The sequence below is a fragment of the Camelina sativa genome, chromosome 19 (assembly GCF_000633955.1).
Source record: "Camelina sativa cultivar DH55 chromosome 19, Cs, whole genome shotgun sequence".
NCBI lineage: Eukaryota > Viridiplantae > Streptophyta > Magnoliopsida > Brassicales > Brassicaceae > Camelina > Camelina sativa.
The window spans coordinates 18,333,325-18,348,790 of NC_025703.1; the positions used below are offsets into that span (position 1 = coordinate 18,333,325).

A 15,466-nucleotide genomic window follows, 5' to 3' on the forward strand; every position below is an offset into this window, starting at 1 on the left:
CCTGGCAGACTAATTGTGGAAGCAGTAAAAAAACATATATCTCCAACAGTTTGAAAGGTTAGGCTATGCCACATCACTGAAGGCCTCTAGGAGCAGTATAACTGTGTAAGCACACAAATAGGGTGGGTCACTTATCCATAAGAAGATATGTTTTAGATTTTCATGATTAAGGTTGATGATCAGAAAGTGCTTTGAGAAAACAAGAGAAAAAGAATGTTTTGTTTAAAACAAAATCTAAATCAGTAATCGTTGTTTGACAAGGATATCTTTCAGAACTCTAATTTAAATGGTTTCTATATGCATCTTGAAATAGGGTCCTTGGGAATAGTTCTCTCAGGTCAATATACAAAATCAGTTTGAAATGCTTTGGACAAACATACCATTAAGAAGAGAGCAGCCCACACTCTGTTGTCATGTTGCTTGTTGAATAGATACATCTCCCCAACTGCAGTTATCACATTAGTGACATTCTTCAGGACAGTGACCATTGCTACATTGATGTATTTCAAACTGTCAAAGAAAAATGTAATTGAAGTTGACAATCAAGTTCAATCTGCGCTTCAAACGTCGTCTGCATACTCATATCAGATACTGATATATCTCATCCCTACTGTGGAGTAAACACAGAATATCTCAGTTTAGAATGGAAAAGCTATCTGTTCCAGCTCAGAATCTACAGGTTATGCAATCCTCGATCTACTGTAAAGGTTAACTATAGAGCTCAAAAAAATGAGGTACAGATTTGTATAACTACCTCTAGTACTCCAAAAAGTTGTGGCTCTCCAACCAACTTTACTAATTTAGTAATCTTTCAATGGGCTTGAGAATTAAGAAACCAGAAAGAGCGCATCAATATTTTATCGCAAACAAAATAGTAGGCAGTTAATATATACCTAGAAGTCTTTCCCATATTTCACACATGAATATGAATTATGAAATCTATAAACCAACAGAAATAAAGGTATAGAACATATTCTTACCTAAACATGCTTGTGATAAGCATGCCAACAAATATCACGTTCACTGGAAACCAGACCTTCATTAATCTCAAGGTCAGCGGTTCTGTTGTTATTAGACCCATTAAGCTCAAAGCCACCACAATGATCACTGAGACTAAGTTCTGCACCATCACAAAGATGAAAGTTTATGAAAAATCAGACCACAAAACAAATTGCTGACAGATTTTCATAAGAAGTATCACTAGGGAGGGGAAACCAAACGAGTCCTACCTGGTATAACATTAAAAATATCCCAGCATTGAAGTTGTAGCTGGAAAGGACAAACTTGTTCACAAGAATCATGCTGCATGATGAAATGCAATAAGCTAAACCAGATAGCAAAGCCCGATTATGTATCTTTCTTTGCATTGGCTTATCTCCGGATTTTCCCGTCTTCCCATCTTCTAAATCAACTGCATCGTGTGATTTCATTGCGAGCTAAGACCTACCAGAGAAAAAATAATATCTAGCAAGCATAAGACCATGTGAACTATATGAAATAAAGCCAACTGAAAATATCATCTTAGAAAGATTGCAATATAAGCCGAGAAATAGGAAATATAGAATCAGTTGGACTTCAATGATGGTCATCATCACATCACAAGATTGATTTCCGCTAGCTTTTACCACATCAATAACTCATCGAAAATATGGTGGTCGTTATATTACTTCAACAAACAACAATAAGATAGATCTATCATTCTTAACAATACAAAGAATTCAACACAAAGAGTAACATTTTTTCATCAACCCATATCAAAACCCTCTGTACAACTTTACTGGGAAAGAAAGACTCATATGCCTATTTTAGCCTCATAAACCAATTCCGTTCCAGTTCGAAAGGCCAGCAGCTAGAAAGTGGCAACTTGATCTAAAATATTCGAAACGTAAGCAAATGATAGCCAAGCAGTGTTGGGACTTGGGACTCTAAATGGACTTGGATGACTGATTAAGAAGAAGCCATTTTCATTAAACTTACTGCTTAAATCTCCAGTGGGTTGAAATTAGAAGTAAGATAACAACTCCAGATCAACGGGCTGTCCCAAGGAAACCAAGAGATTCGAATACAACCCTAGAGTGAAGAAGACAGTAAGTATCATCAGTTCCAAACTTGCAGATCAAAAGAGGGTCAAACCAAGGCAAAGAATCAACAAAGACTACTCTATTTAAACCAATTTCTAATTTTGTGAAAATATAAAGGCAAAACGAAGGGAAGATGCAAATGGAAGAAGTCGCTACAATCAAAAGATACACACACGGACATATAGAATCTGGAGCAGGTCAAAGTTTAGAAACTTCGAATAAACCCACCAAGTTCAGAGTAGTAAGCTATACACAAGCACAAAAAAAATCAAAACTTTGGAAATACCCAAAAGATTCAGTAGAAGAAAATAACGAAATTTACCTCCACGCTGCTCAAAAGCTCGCGAAGTAGAGAGGTTCAGCTTCGGATCAGAAGCAACCAAGGACGAGATCTGATTGAACCCAAATCACAGTAATAAGAAAACACAAATCAGAAGAAGAAGATGAAATTTGCTCGGGGGTAGAAACACTTCAGAGTAAACTGGGACTGTGAAGATGTTTGATGAAAACAATATGGAAGAAATTGAAGAAACTGAAATAAAACGAGGGAGAGAGAAGGGCATTGACCCAGAGACCAAACTAAAATTATGGATTCAGACCAGTTTTGTTTATTTATTTATATATTATATTAGAAAGTTTTTATAAGTTAGAAGAAATTCCATTATTGAAACAAAATATGTATTCTCAGTGGGAATTTCAAAATCGACAACTTTTTTTTTTTTTTACATTACTACTTTTAAACATGTTTATTTTATTTAAAATTATTTCCACAAAAAAAAAAACCCTTTTATCTGTAAAAACGGAATGAAAGTGAACATTAGCTATTCAATATCAAAAATTATTTTTTCTACTCAGCAACATAAAAATTTGAGAATAATCGATACAGTTTATAATATTAATATAATTAAACTAAAAACAATAGAAAAACTCTTATATTGTGTTTGGTAACATATGGTTAAAGCATAATAAGCTGAGGACAAAAAAAAAAAAAAATGACCTTGTATTATTCAGATACATGGTTCATATGAGAAACCTTTGTCCATGTATATTGTATGCAAATTCTACACAAAAAAAATGATAGTGGGTTCTGAATTTTGATTCGTACTAAGGTTTGACCACAATGAATACATACTGTCAAAAAAAAATCATAATAATAATGGTGTTTCGCCTTGTACCATACCGTTGACATTTTTGGCTTAATTCTATCCACCCAAAAATGTAGGCTCTCTATTTTGACTCTTTGACGCAGTCCACTTCAAATATCCACTAGCCATATCTGCCTAAGTTTACAGGAGCACAAGAATATTTAAGATTAAAAAAAAAATCAAAAACTTTAGGCCCAAATGAACTCTTACAAACTTTATGCAATGTACAGACAAAATCAAACGCATGACCATTTTTATAACAAAGATGTATACACACTGTGAAGCCAACGACACTCATGTTGATCTTGAGAACAAAACGGTTGAATATCATCTTTGTTTAATAACAAAATCTGGCGTAGTGGCGTGTATAGTTTGCGTAGTGGCGTGTATAGTTTTAATAACAATATCTTTGTTTAATAACAATATCATCTTTGTTTAATAACAAAATCAAACAATATATCTACGTAGTATATACCTGTATATGGACTGAACCACCTAACACATATGCTCCAAGTAGACGGACAAGTTTTCTTCACTCTACGGGCATAAGTTATGCTGCATAACAAATGTTCAATATTGGTTTTCATGTGTAACGATCTTCTTTATCTGAAGTTTATAGATATTGACACCTACCAATTCACTTCCATAATACGTACTGAAAACAAAATTGGATGATAAAAACTGCCTAAGCAGGCTTATATCTCTTCCAAATACAATAATGTGCTTAGAAGTGTGCCAAATATATATTTTTAAAAAATAAGAGATAAAATGTATGACATATCCAAAAGATGATACGAAATAGTTAGAATGATTCATGTTCATTGCAGTGGATTAAAAAATTTAATTATTTTTTTCTATCTAAAGATTTTCATATTTTCCAATGTTTTTTTTTCAGGTCTCTTAAAGCTAAAATCGATAATGTTTGTGTTCTTAAAGTACTAATTAAACATTTTGTAAGATGTGTTTTGAGAGAACTAGACATAAATTATGTATATTTACTGAGTAGTGTTTTGTAGGGATCAAAATTTTACACGAATTTGTGATATAGTACACACATCTCTAAAATCACCATGCAATTCACTTAGGGTAGACTTAGACACATTGTTTCTCCAAGCATGGTGGTTCACAGAAAAAAATTATATGAGTTGAGAAATATAGGTTACTCAGACCCAATGTAAGCCAAGAAACTCGAACAGTATTATTTTTCTTGTTCTTTGTGGGAGTAGTCGAGTAGTTATGTTGGTGCAGTGCAATAAAAGTCCTTAATTAATCCTAACATAGACGATGAAATTGAAACGGTAGAAACTTAATGATTTTGTTTTAAAATTTTAGAGAAAGAAAAACAATTTTAAAGGAGAAAAACTCAGATACAATTTTACATTCAATTAAAAAAAAAGTCAGATACCGTGCCATCTCCTCAATTTGTGACTTGATGGAATGGTGGAGAGTTCACATTTTTTTTTAATATATATGAAAAAAAAGTAAGTATGAAATCACATTTAATTTCAAACACGTTTATAAACACTATATATATGGACATGTACGAACATTAATTGTTAATATGGTTTGTTTATGAAATGCAGTTAGTGTAGAACTAGGTTAGACTCGCGCTACGCCGTGGGATACTTTTTTGTAACTATTTTTAGATATACGGTTTTGAACTCACGCTACGCGTGAGTGTATTTAATATATTTTAGTGAATATTATATATGATTGATGATAGTTATGAAATATTATCTTATAAAAACCTTTAAATTACTATTAAGACAATTTTTTTAATTTCAAACACACAATTTTAAAAAATACAAAATATATAACATTATACTTAAAAGTTATACTCTTTTAAAAATTCAAATATGATAAAAAAATCATGAATTTATAATTAAACGTTATACTATTTTTCTTTCTATTTTTTCGTCAGTTTCCTCACATTCTTCTACTGAATAATAATTCAAAATCTCTTTTTAGATTACCATACATCTTGTTAACCAATCAAACTCCACCACCAAAATCATTGCCAATTTTCTCGTTAAGTTTGAGCAATTCATGAAAACCAACATAGTCACCACATGCACTCAATTATTGATACTTTCACCGTATACGTACTCGGTTTTAGATTCACACGTATTGAAACTTCTTAACTCAAGATCCTTAATATTACAAAATTGTAAATTCTCAAACCAAAATCTTTAATACTACAAAATTATAAATTACTTGGAAAGAAAGTAATATGAACAAATGTATAGCTAATAAAACATGTGTGCTTGTCTTCGATCTTTCTTCTTTAAACCTCAAAACTTGACTCAAACAACATCAAATCTAGGTTTTGCGACGTCGATCCTTCTTTTTTGATATATTTTGGTAAAAATTATATATGATTGATGACAGTTATGAAATATTATCTTAAAAAAAGAATCATGAATTTAATTGGATTTAACTGGACGTTTAATCGATGCGGATCGAACATTTGAATTGGTGACATTGCATATACTAAATCATTTCTTTGACCACCAGACAAACGAAATATTTTTCGAATTATGAATTAATCTCGTTTTCTCATATTTAATTGGTCACCACCATCTATGTCTTCGTGTTTTTTGTTTCTATTGTTTTCTTACTATTCATATTCTTTATCGTCATTTTCATTGTCAAATTTTCATGATAATTGTCATCAGTACTTTTACCAACCGATTCTTCTTTATACTCTTCTTCTTTCTCTTTCTTGCTAGCTTCATCACATTCTTCCACTGAATAATCATTTAAAACATTTTTTTTAGAATACAACATAACTTGTTAACCCATCAAACTTCAAGACCAAAATCATTGCCTCTTTTTTTTTTTTTTTTTTTTAATCTAATGTTAAATTATATTCAAAGAAATTTAGCGTTTTTACAACTAATGCAGCAGGTGTTTGAACAATCTTATAGAGATTACATTAGAGGAGAATAGAAACCAGTCTTATATTCGAGATTGAAATCAAACTTGAAGCCCATTATCGAACCAGCTATCCCCTTGTCGTTGAATAGCCAAAATCTGATCTCGGACTTGGCGGTCGATCCACTTGATTAACTGCTACGGGTTATTGGGGTGCTGACCATGGCGTCTTCCGTTCCTTTCCCGCCAGATGGTATAAATCGCTAGCTGAAAGGTGTATCGAGTGAAAAACCTGTCCAACCGATCTAGGTGATTGTCTGCTAAGAAAGTGAGTAGCTGGTGCCAGTCAGTAGTGTATCGTAACCCCCTTAGCCGTCGCGTTCCACACTTCTGAAGTAAACCTGCAGGAGAAGAACATATGCGACCTGGTTTCTAGACTTTGTTGACAAAACACACAGGTCCCCGTAGCTCCAATATTCCACCGCAGCATTCGATCCCCTGTCGCCAATTTATCATGAACTGCTAACCAGGTACAAAAAGTAAACTTTGGAGTAGCATGAAGAAACCAAACCGCTTGGTACCAGGAAACCTCTGCACAAGTGCGCCGAGTATGATTCCAAGTGTCTGCTGTAGAAAATTCCGCTTTGAAGTTACCCACCTTCCCTTTCCACAAAAACAAATCAGCCACCTCTGTTCTGCGTTAGTACTGCGAGCATAATACATCCTCGATGGAGAGGAGGTGCGGGAGACGAGGTCTTCTCCTACTCCTAGCAGACCAAGCCTCCGCTACTGTCATTGTGCGCCCAATCCCCAAGTCTACAGCTCCCCTAGCTCCAGCCACATCCACTAACCGGGCTAAAGATGACCAATTATCAAACCAAAAAGAGGCCAGCTGCCCATTTCCAACCTCCACCGTACACAGCGTAGTAGCAACCTCTCTATATTTCAGGATCTTTCGCCATATCCATGAGCCCACTCATGTGTTTTCTTTAATCATTGCCTCTTTTCTCATAACATTTATCCAATTCATGGATCAACATAGCCACAACATGCACTAAACTATTGATAATTTCACTCGTATACATACTCGATTTTAGATCCACATGTATTAATAATTTTCGAACCAAAATCTTTAATACTATAAAATTGCAAATTACTTGCACACATGTATAGCTAATAAAAAAATGTGTTTGTCATCGATTATTTTTCTTTAAACCTCAAAAATAAACTCAAACAACAACGAATCAAGGTCTTGCGACGTCAATCTTTCTTTTTTAGACCCACAAATAAATTTTTTACTGAAACAATATCAAAATCACCTATAAAGTCATACACAAAAACATGTTTTACAACTCATAAGAGATGTAAAGCACAAAGAGAGCTAAATAAGATATTTTCAAGACATGAAAAAATCAAATATATAATAATTAATAATACTTAATTTTTTTTTAAAATTAAATATTTATAATTAAAATTTTTATATTAATTTAATTTTTTTTACAGTAAAATACTAACGATACTTAAACTTTTGATAGAGTTTAAATATTTATAATATTTTAAATTTTCTATGGGAGTATTTATACTATTTTAAAACATTCTATAAAGTTCAAATCTATGCTAAATAAAAGTTTAACCTTTTAAAAATTTTATTAATTATAATATTTTAAACTTTTTAGAGTAAAATATTAATGATACTTAAACTTTTGATAGAGTTTAAATATTTATAATATTTTAAAATTTATATGGGGGTATTTATAATATTCTTAAACATTCTATAAAGTTAAAATATTTATCATATTTTTGAAACTTTTAAAAGTTTCAATATTTATAATATTTTAAAATTTATAAAAATTTAAAAATAATAATATTTAGAAACTTTTAAAAGTGTTTATTTGCTCAAATAAAACATCAGATTAAACTGAATAAAACTTTTAAATTTTGGACGCCTGATAAATCAAGTTTTCCTGTTCATTCGTAGTTGGAAGCATATTAGTCTTATTTATAACGGTTCGGTTCTTAATCAATGTTTAAAACTTTTTTATTCGATGTGGGACATTGTACATGTCTTTTATTTTTATAAATTTAACTTTTTCTTTTTTGTAAAAAGACTTAATAATATAGAAAACTACTATATTTTCAAAAATGTTAATAAGTGAGATGTCTAATCCCTATTGGTTGTTTAAAATACTACGTGGTTAAGCAAAAAATGTTAATTAGTGACATGTTGAATCCCTATTGGCTCATTAAAATCATATGTGGACAGCCTTAGGAACTTATAGCTCCTCCTTTTATTTAGTATAGATTTAATTATTGAAAATATGTTTTTTTTAATTGGATTAATTATAAAAACTATAGTTAATACAATGTTAAGATAAAAAAATGCACTGATAAATAAAAATAGAGCAAAGTCAAGTCTAGGATTACTTATAAATGTTTACATTTAAATCGGGTAAAATTAATTATATAAATAGTCTAACTAATCCTAATGTATGTTCTGTTTATTTTCTTTACCTTTTGTGGAAAATATATTAATATAGTTTGAATTTGTGGTGTACTTTTATTGTAGTTTTTACAAATTTAATCCCATAATTGTTATATAGTGTTTTTTTTTGTCTTGTTAGAAAAGTTATTATTTGTCAAACTACATAGACATATTTTTACTTTAATATGGTTTTGTATGATATTTTAATACTATTATACTTATGTTGAATCATATGGATTAAGTTAATTGTCAAAGTAATATTTAAGTTGTAGATGATTAATTAGTTTTTACTTATTTTAAACTATAAGATAAACTTTCCATTGATTTTTACTATGCCGCGGGGTTATTTTTTATTTTGTTTTTCTTTATAGCTACTGTAGTGTTTAGTTTTGTATGTTGTTTGTAATGTAAAATCACTTTTATTTTTTTAAGGATGTTTATGTGTGTTTTTTTTTCTTATTATGTGTTGTTCTTTATTTTTATTCTAATTTTTTGTAATGGAATTGTAGAGTATAATGTTTTCTTTTTCTTGTTTTAGGATGTATTGGAGGTCCATTTTATTAGTTTTGTTGTTTCGTTATTATTTTTACTTAATTTTGGCTGTTGATTTTTTTATTTAATGACATATACTGTGTGTGTTTTTATTGATTTTTTTTTATATAATTATTGGTAGAATTGCTTAATTGGATTGTCTATGTAACATAAAATAGGTACTTGGATTTGGAAGGACTGTTTTCTTTCTTGTTTTTACATACTTTCACTGTTGTTTATGAAATGTGATTTAAAAATGACAATAATTGTTTTAAGAAATTTAAACAGTCCCTCCTCATAAAGCTAAGGAGCACAAATCATTGTTAGAAAGTAAGCATACTTGAAATATACAACAAAAACAAACAAAGATTCATAAGAAAATGAGTAAATAATTGAGAAGAAAGATCTTAGGGAAAAGAAAGCTGAAGACATTCCAAAAGTAAATGAAAAAGATCAACAATGAATTAAGCTTCTCTTCTCGTTTCTCTACTTCTTCCTCTTTTCAATTATATTCTTCTTCTCACAAGTCCTTTTCTTCCACACCAGCAAATACGGTGAAACCACATATTCACCGGTAGGAGAACCAGTTAGTAAGTTAAAAAGTTTGGAATGCCACTGTGCACACTATATAAATATACACCAAGAGTACATACCATGAGCTTTGGCGTCACTGTTGAATAGTTCCTTAATGAGCACTGTTTTCACAACACCAGCACCGTCAGAACGTCCAATCTCTCCTCCTCTTTGATAAGGAGAAAGGATAAACAACCTGTTAGAGAAATTAAAGCGACAAGCTGTTAGAATCAATTGTCATGACAGGTCCATAGAAAGTAAGACATTGTTCAAGCATGGCAGTCACAGAACTCAACATTAACCTTTCATAGCAACAATAATTTCGTCTACAGTGATTAGCACACATCCTCATATTAACAAAAGAAAAAAAAAAAAAAAAAAANAGATATCCACACCCATTCATTCTCTAAAAAGCAAGAATATGTTAACTTTGAAAAGAACCCAACTCCAATCATCCATCTCAAAACCATAACAAGACTGATTTCACCAGACTTATCTAGAATTCTGAAATTGAAATTGATAGATTATATACTATATGCTTGAAATTAAAACTGATACAAAAGGCTTCAGCTGAGAGAAGGAGGAAACAAACCTCCTTATCGCCATAAATATCAAAGTACTGCTTTTGAATAACATGACTAAAGTAGAGGAAGACATTGTAGATCATATACGAAGAGTGCTTTGTCAAATTCAACATCACGAAGTCGAAGTTCAATCCAACCATCCGATGATGAGAAAGCCAGTCTAAAAGAATCATTAATTTCAATTTCGATTTGAACTCAACCATCCGATGATGAGAAAGCCACTCTAAAAGAATTCGGTCCCTGTTCACATCCATTTCTCGAAGCTCAAACCCTCCCCAATCGACACCTTTAGATCATCCTCCACCCGACTCATTGAGTTTTTGTGCAAAAACCTCTCAGAAATCTTCAAATCCCCAGGCTCCGGATATGAACCTAGGGTTTGAGGTGACAATGAACCATGCCCTGAACTATTACTTTTTTAGCATCTTCTTCTGAGTATTTGCCTCCCCTGATGAATACAAACAAAAAAATAAGAGATCGGTCGACGGATAAGAGAAGAGGAAATCGATTAATAGCAAGAAGAATAAGAAATCGATTGATAGCAAGAGAAGAATCAAAATAAATTGATACATCATCGAGCAGCGAAGAGAAAAAATATTTTGAGTCACGAACCAAATATTGTGCTTAACTGTATTAATTGTTTTAATTTAATTGGGTATTCATTTTAATTGATGTGTCAATCTCCGTTTTCGTACAAAATCTGAGGTGTCATGCTCTGGTAAAAAACATCCAAGTTTTATTATATTGATCAACTAATATATCCACTAGGAAAACAACATAAGAAGAATATATATGTCTATAGAGATAATGTTTTTTTAAAAAAATAATAAAGAAACATATTGTTGGATAAATAGGTTTTTCCGTTTTTGACAGAAAAAAAATAAACACATGAACGAGGCATCTGTTAGTACCGCGATCCGTCAGTTTGGATAATAGATTTGGGCCCAAGACAAATAGGCTGGATGAACCGAAGTACAAAAAGAGCAGCCCATTAAGCTGAAGCAGGAGAAGTGAAGTAAAAGCATAATTGCGAGCTAAGGTGCACCGGAGCTCGGAGAGCGTTCAAATTATCGAATTAAATTACATTAATGGAGTGTGAGATTTATGCCTCTGATTGATTCAGCATTAACTGTAATAGCACTATAAATAAGAGAGGAGAGAGATGTAGTATGGGGGATCAAAAACTATCATTTTGGCAATAAGAATTTACTTTCACCTTGCAAATTACATTTAGTCTCTATTTTAGCTCGGAACTAGAACGGTGATTAGCATCCCCGCTCAGAATTCACTCTGGAACGAAGGCTAAAGCTTTTCTTCTCACATTTAGCGCTAGAAGGAGGGGGTCCATCACCTGTACTCTCGCTAGTTCCGACTCTACCTATGATCCCAAACCAAACAAGCACCTTCATGGCTAACGAATCCTCCAACCAGGTAACCATGGATACAATCCAGAAACTTTTCAAGGATTTGGCCGAAAAGTTAGACCGTCAGCAAACAGCCTCTGCTGCTTCGTCTGAACGCTTCGACAGCCTAGAGGGGCAGATCTCTACTCGCTTGGAGACGATCACAAGTTTCGTCGCTGATCTTTCCACCTCTCACCGTGTGTATGCCGATCGGGTAGATCTCCTTTCTTCCGAGCAAAATCCGCGGCGACGTGCTTTAGATTTCACTGGCATCATTCCGCCATTCGCCTTGCCGCCGGCAACGGCAACAGCGACTCCGGGGAATACCTTCCCACCTCATACAGTCTCTCAACCATCATCACCATTTATCGATGACAGGCACACCCCGGTTCAAATCGAAGTCGCTGGATCCTCCGAAGTTCCAGTTCGGATCCCTCCCCCAGTGGGAGGAAACCTCCGAGAGAACTTTACTCCGGGTTTTTCTTCCAACCCCGAGTTTCATAGAATGTAGAGCGAGATCCGAGACATGCGATCTCTGATGCACAATGCAACCACTTCGGCACCGGACATCTCCCCAGTAATCGAAGAGTCAAAGCGAACTCCTTTCTCTGAACAGGTAGCCCGAGTTCGCGTCAAGGACACCAGAAAAATAAATTCTCGAGCTACGAAGGGAAAGAGGACCCGACAACTCACCTCAAAACTTTCTTGATGACGGCTAGCCGCGTGGACCTCGAGCCGCACGAAGCGGACGCCGGATACTGTAAATTGTTCGCAGAGACGTTTTGCGGGCCAGCTCTACTCTGGTTCGCATCCTTGGCAGCTGGCTCCATTAACAACTTCACGGAGCTATCAACTTCATTTCTCAAACAGTACTCTAGCTTGATTGAAACAGCACTAACGGACGCCCAACTCTGGAACTTGAACCAAACCGCCGGAGAATCACTCCGCTCATACATCACTAAATTCAAAGAAATTCAAGTCCAGATTCCAGGGCTTTCGGATTCAACCGCCTTGGCCGCACTGAAAAATAGCCTTTGGCATGAGTCCCGCTTCCGTGAAGAGCTAACGGTAAATCAACTCGCTACCATCCAAGACGCATTACATCGGGCTTCGAACTGGATAGTTGCAGAGGAAGAGAGGGCAGCCGCAGCTCAAAAGCATAAAGTAGCTACCAAACCTCGATTCAAAGTGCCCGCCAAAAATACTCCTCCATCCACTCCGAAGCCCGGACCAAGAACTTTTGCCGTGGACAAGTCTCCACAAAAAGGTTTCCCAAGAAATTCATCATCCAAACCACCATTCTCACCGCGCTCCAAGAGCATGGTGCTCCCAAGTAATAAGTGGGTCCGGGACGAAAATGCGTTCTGCGAGCTACATAAAACAAACAGACATTCAACCCGGGACTGCAAAAAGCTGATGCATCTCCTTGCAGAAAAATTTGTGTCTGGAGAAATGCCAGACGTTACTATCAGTGAGCTCGATCAGAAATCACCATTCGAGTCTGATGAGGAAGCTCCACCACAGAAGAAACCAAAGCAAACTGACGGTGATGCAGCTCCCAAGAAAAGAATAGATGTCATTATGGGAGGATCACACCTCTTCCGAAACTCCGTCACGACAATAAAAGACCATCAGCGGAAGCTCACGAGTCTGCAGCCTAAGCGAATCAAAGTCACTGCGAACGATCTACCCAAAGTCACCTTCTCGGAGAAAGAAACCGAGGAACTAAGTACTCCGCATGACGATGCACTTGTCATATCATTGGATGTTGCAAATCACGAAGTATGCCGAATCCTGATAGGTATTGGGAGTTCGGTGGATTTAATATTCCTAGAAACGATTACTAGAATGGGCATCAGAAGAGAACATATTGTAGGACCACCTTCTCTACAAGTCTCATTTACGAGTGAGACATCGATGTCATTGGGGACAATTACATTACCAGTTTCTACTCAAGGCGTAGTGAAAATGGTGGAATTCACGGTCTTTGACTGACCTGCAGCCTACAATGCTATAATGGGAACACCTTCGCTTTTTCAGATGAAGGTCATAGCCTCTACGTACCATCAGTGCGTTAAATTCCCAATCCAACAAGGATTTTGGAAATTTTAGGAAGCCAAAGGATGGCTAGAAGTTGCTATATGGCGAGTCACAAACTTTTGGTTCAATAGCAACCACATCTCGAGGTCACTAAGAAACCAGTTCGGAAGTAGCTTAAAGGTGACCTCACTGAGTCTGTTTTTACTAATGATAAGTTTTCAGACCAGGAAATCAAGATCGGAGCCGGACTTGGGAGCGAGCTCCGAGCCAATTTGATCTCCTTTCTGAAGGAGAACATTTCCACATTCGCGTGGTCCGTTGATGAAATGCCCGGGAGCAGTTCGGAGGTCATTTTACACTAGCTGAATGTAGATCCGACGTTTAGGCCGGTAAAGCAGAAGCGAAGGAAACTCGGTCCTGAGAAAGCTGAGATCGTTAAGAAAGAGGTAGATCGTTTACTGAATGCAGGTCAAATCCGTGAAGTAAAGTACCCAGAATGGCCTGCAAACACGGTGGTTGTAAAGAAGAAGAATGAAAAGTCACGGGTTTGCGTTGACTTTACCGATCTGAACAGGGCATGTCCCAAGGACAGTTTCCCATTTCCACACATCGACAGGCTAGTCGAGTCAACCTCGGGACACGAACTAATGTCCTTCATGGACACTTTCTCTGGTTACATCCAAATCCTCATGAATCCTGAAGATCAAGAAAAGACTGCATTTGTTACGGACCGCGGGACTTATTGCTACAAAGTGATGCCATTTGGATTGAAAAACGCCAAAGCAACCTACCAGCGTCTTATGAATCGGATGTTCGAGGAGCAGCTCGGAAAAACCATGGAAGTCTATATTGACGATATGCTGGTGAAATCCATGGAAGCTAGTTCGCACCTGGCGGACTTGAAAGTTTGTTTCGACATCCTGAACCAGTTCGGGATGAAGCTTAACCCTACAAAGTGCACTTTCGCGGTCCCATCCGGGGAATTTTTAGGTTACATCGTCATAGAGTGGGGAATTGAAGCTAACCCGAGACCAATCAACGCCTTCTTATCCATAGGTTCCCCGAGGACATTACGAGAAGTACAGCATCTCACCGGACGGATCGCAGCTCTTAATTGTTTCATCTCCAGGTCAACGGACAAGTGCCTCCCATTCTTCCAGCTATTAAAAAAGGGGGGGGGGAAATGTCGTGTGGGATGCGAAGTGCGAGGAAGCGTGTACTGAGCTGAAAGCATACCTATCTCAACCTCCGGTCTTGGCGAAGCCTGAATTAGGTGAACCACTTTTCCTCTATGTAGCTGTCTCGGACAGCGCAGTGAGTGGAGTATTAGTTCGCGAAGAAAGGAGGGGAGCAGAGGCCGATTTTCTATGTCAGTAAGTCATTTACAGGGGCAGAATCCAGGTATCCTATGATGGAGAAGCTGGCCCTAGCAGTAGTTACTTCGGCAAGAAAACTACGGTCTTACTTTCAATCTTATTCGATCGTAATCCTAACGACACAACCACTTCGGACGGTACTACGTATTCCGAGCCAGTCTCAGTGATTAGCGAAATGGTCGGTGGAGCTTAGTGAATATGACATCGAATTCCAAACTCAAACTTGTGCTAAGGCCCAAGTGCTGGCAGATTTTCTTATAGAACTCCCTCTCGCCAGTTCAGTAGAAGATAACATTGAGGTCCCATGGACGTTGCACGTAGACGGTGCATCTTCCAGGACAGGTGCAAGGGTTGGGGTTCGCCTCACTTCCCCTACA

General features: G+C 35.8%; 1 protein-coding gene and 1 long non-coding RNA gene across 4 annotated transcripts; both read right to left on the reverse strand.

Annotated features, from left to right (window-relative positions):
• Positions 10–2,668, reverse strand: LOC104766639 (GDP-mannose transporter GONST1-like). Of its 3 annotated transcripts, none has more exons than XM_010490559.2 (6): positions 2,404–2,668; positions 1,978–2,070; positions 1,230–1,443; positions 981–1,120; positions 381–510; positions 10–101 (listed from the first exon to the last, which is right to left on the reverse strand). In XM_010490559.2, exons 3-6 carry the CDS (start codon positions 1,428–1,430, stop codon positions 87–89), a joined length of 486 nt encoding a protein of 161 aa, XP_010488861.1. In that variant the 5' UTR covers positions 1,431–1,443; positions 1,978–2,070; positions 2,404–2,668; the 3' UTR covers positions 10–86. The 3 variants fall into 3 exon arrangements, with proteins under 3 accessions (XP_010488861.1, XP_010488862.1, XP_010488863.1); XM_010490560.2 differs by having other exon boundaries at positions 1,230–1,464; positions 2,404–2,661; XM_010490561.2 differs by lacking the exon at positions 1,978–2,070 and having other exon boundaries at positions 2,404–2,661.
• LOC104766641 lies at positions 9,434–10,882 on the reverse strand. Its single transcript, XR_764084.2, has 2 exons — positions 10,279–10,882; positions 9,434–9,882 (listed from the first exon to the last, which is right to left on the reverse strand). It is a non-coding gene; the product is annotated as an uncharacterized LOC104766641 (long non-coding RNA).

Coding starts and splice junctions, on each gene's coding strand:
- LOC104766639 (XM_010490559.2), bottom strand. CDS start 1,430: ATGAAATCACACGATGCAGTTGATTTAGAAGATGGGAAGACGGGAAAA. Junction 1,121..1,229: donor TATTTTTAATGTTATACCAG/GTAGGACTCGTT, acceptor GTGATGGTGCAG/AACTTAGTCTCAGTGATCAT. Junction 511..980: donor CTTATCACAAGCATGTTTAG/GTAAGAATATGT, acceptor TTTCTTTGACAG/TTTGAAATACATCAATGTAG.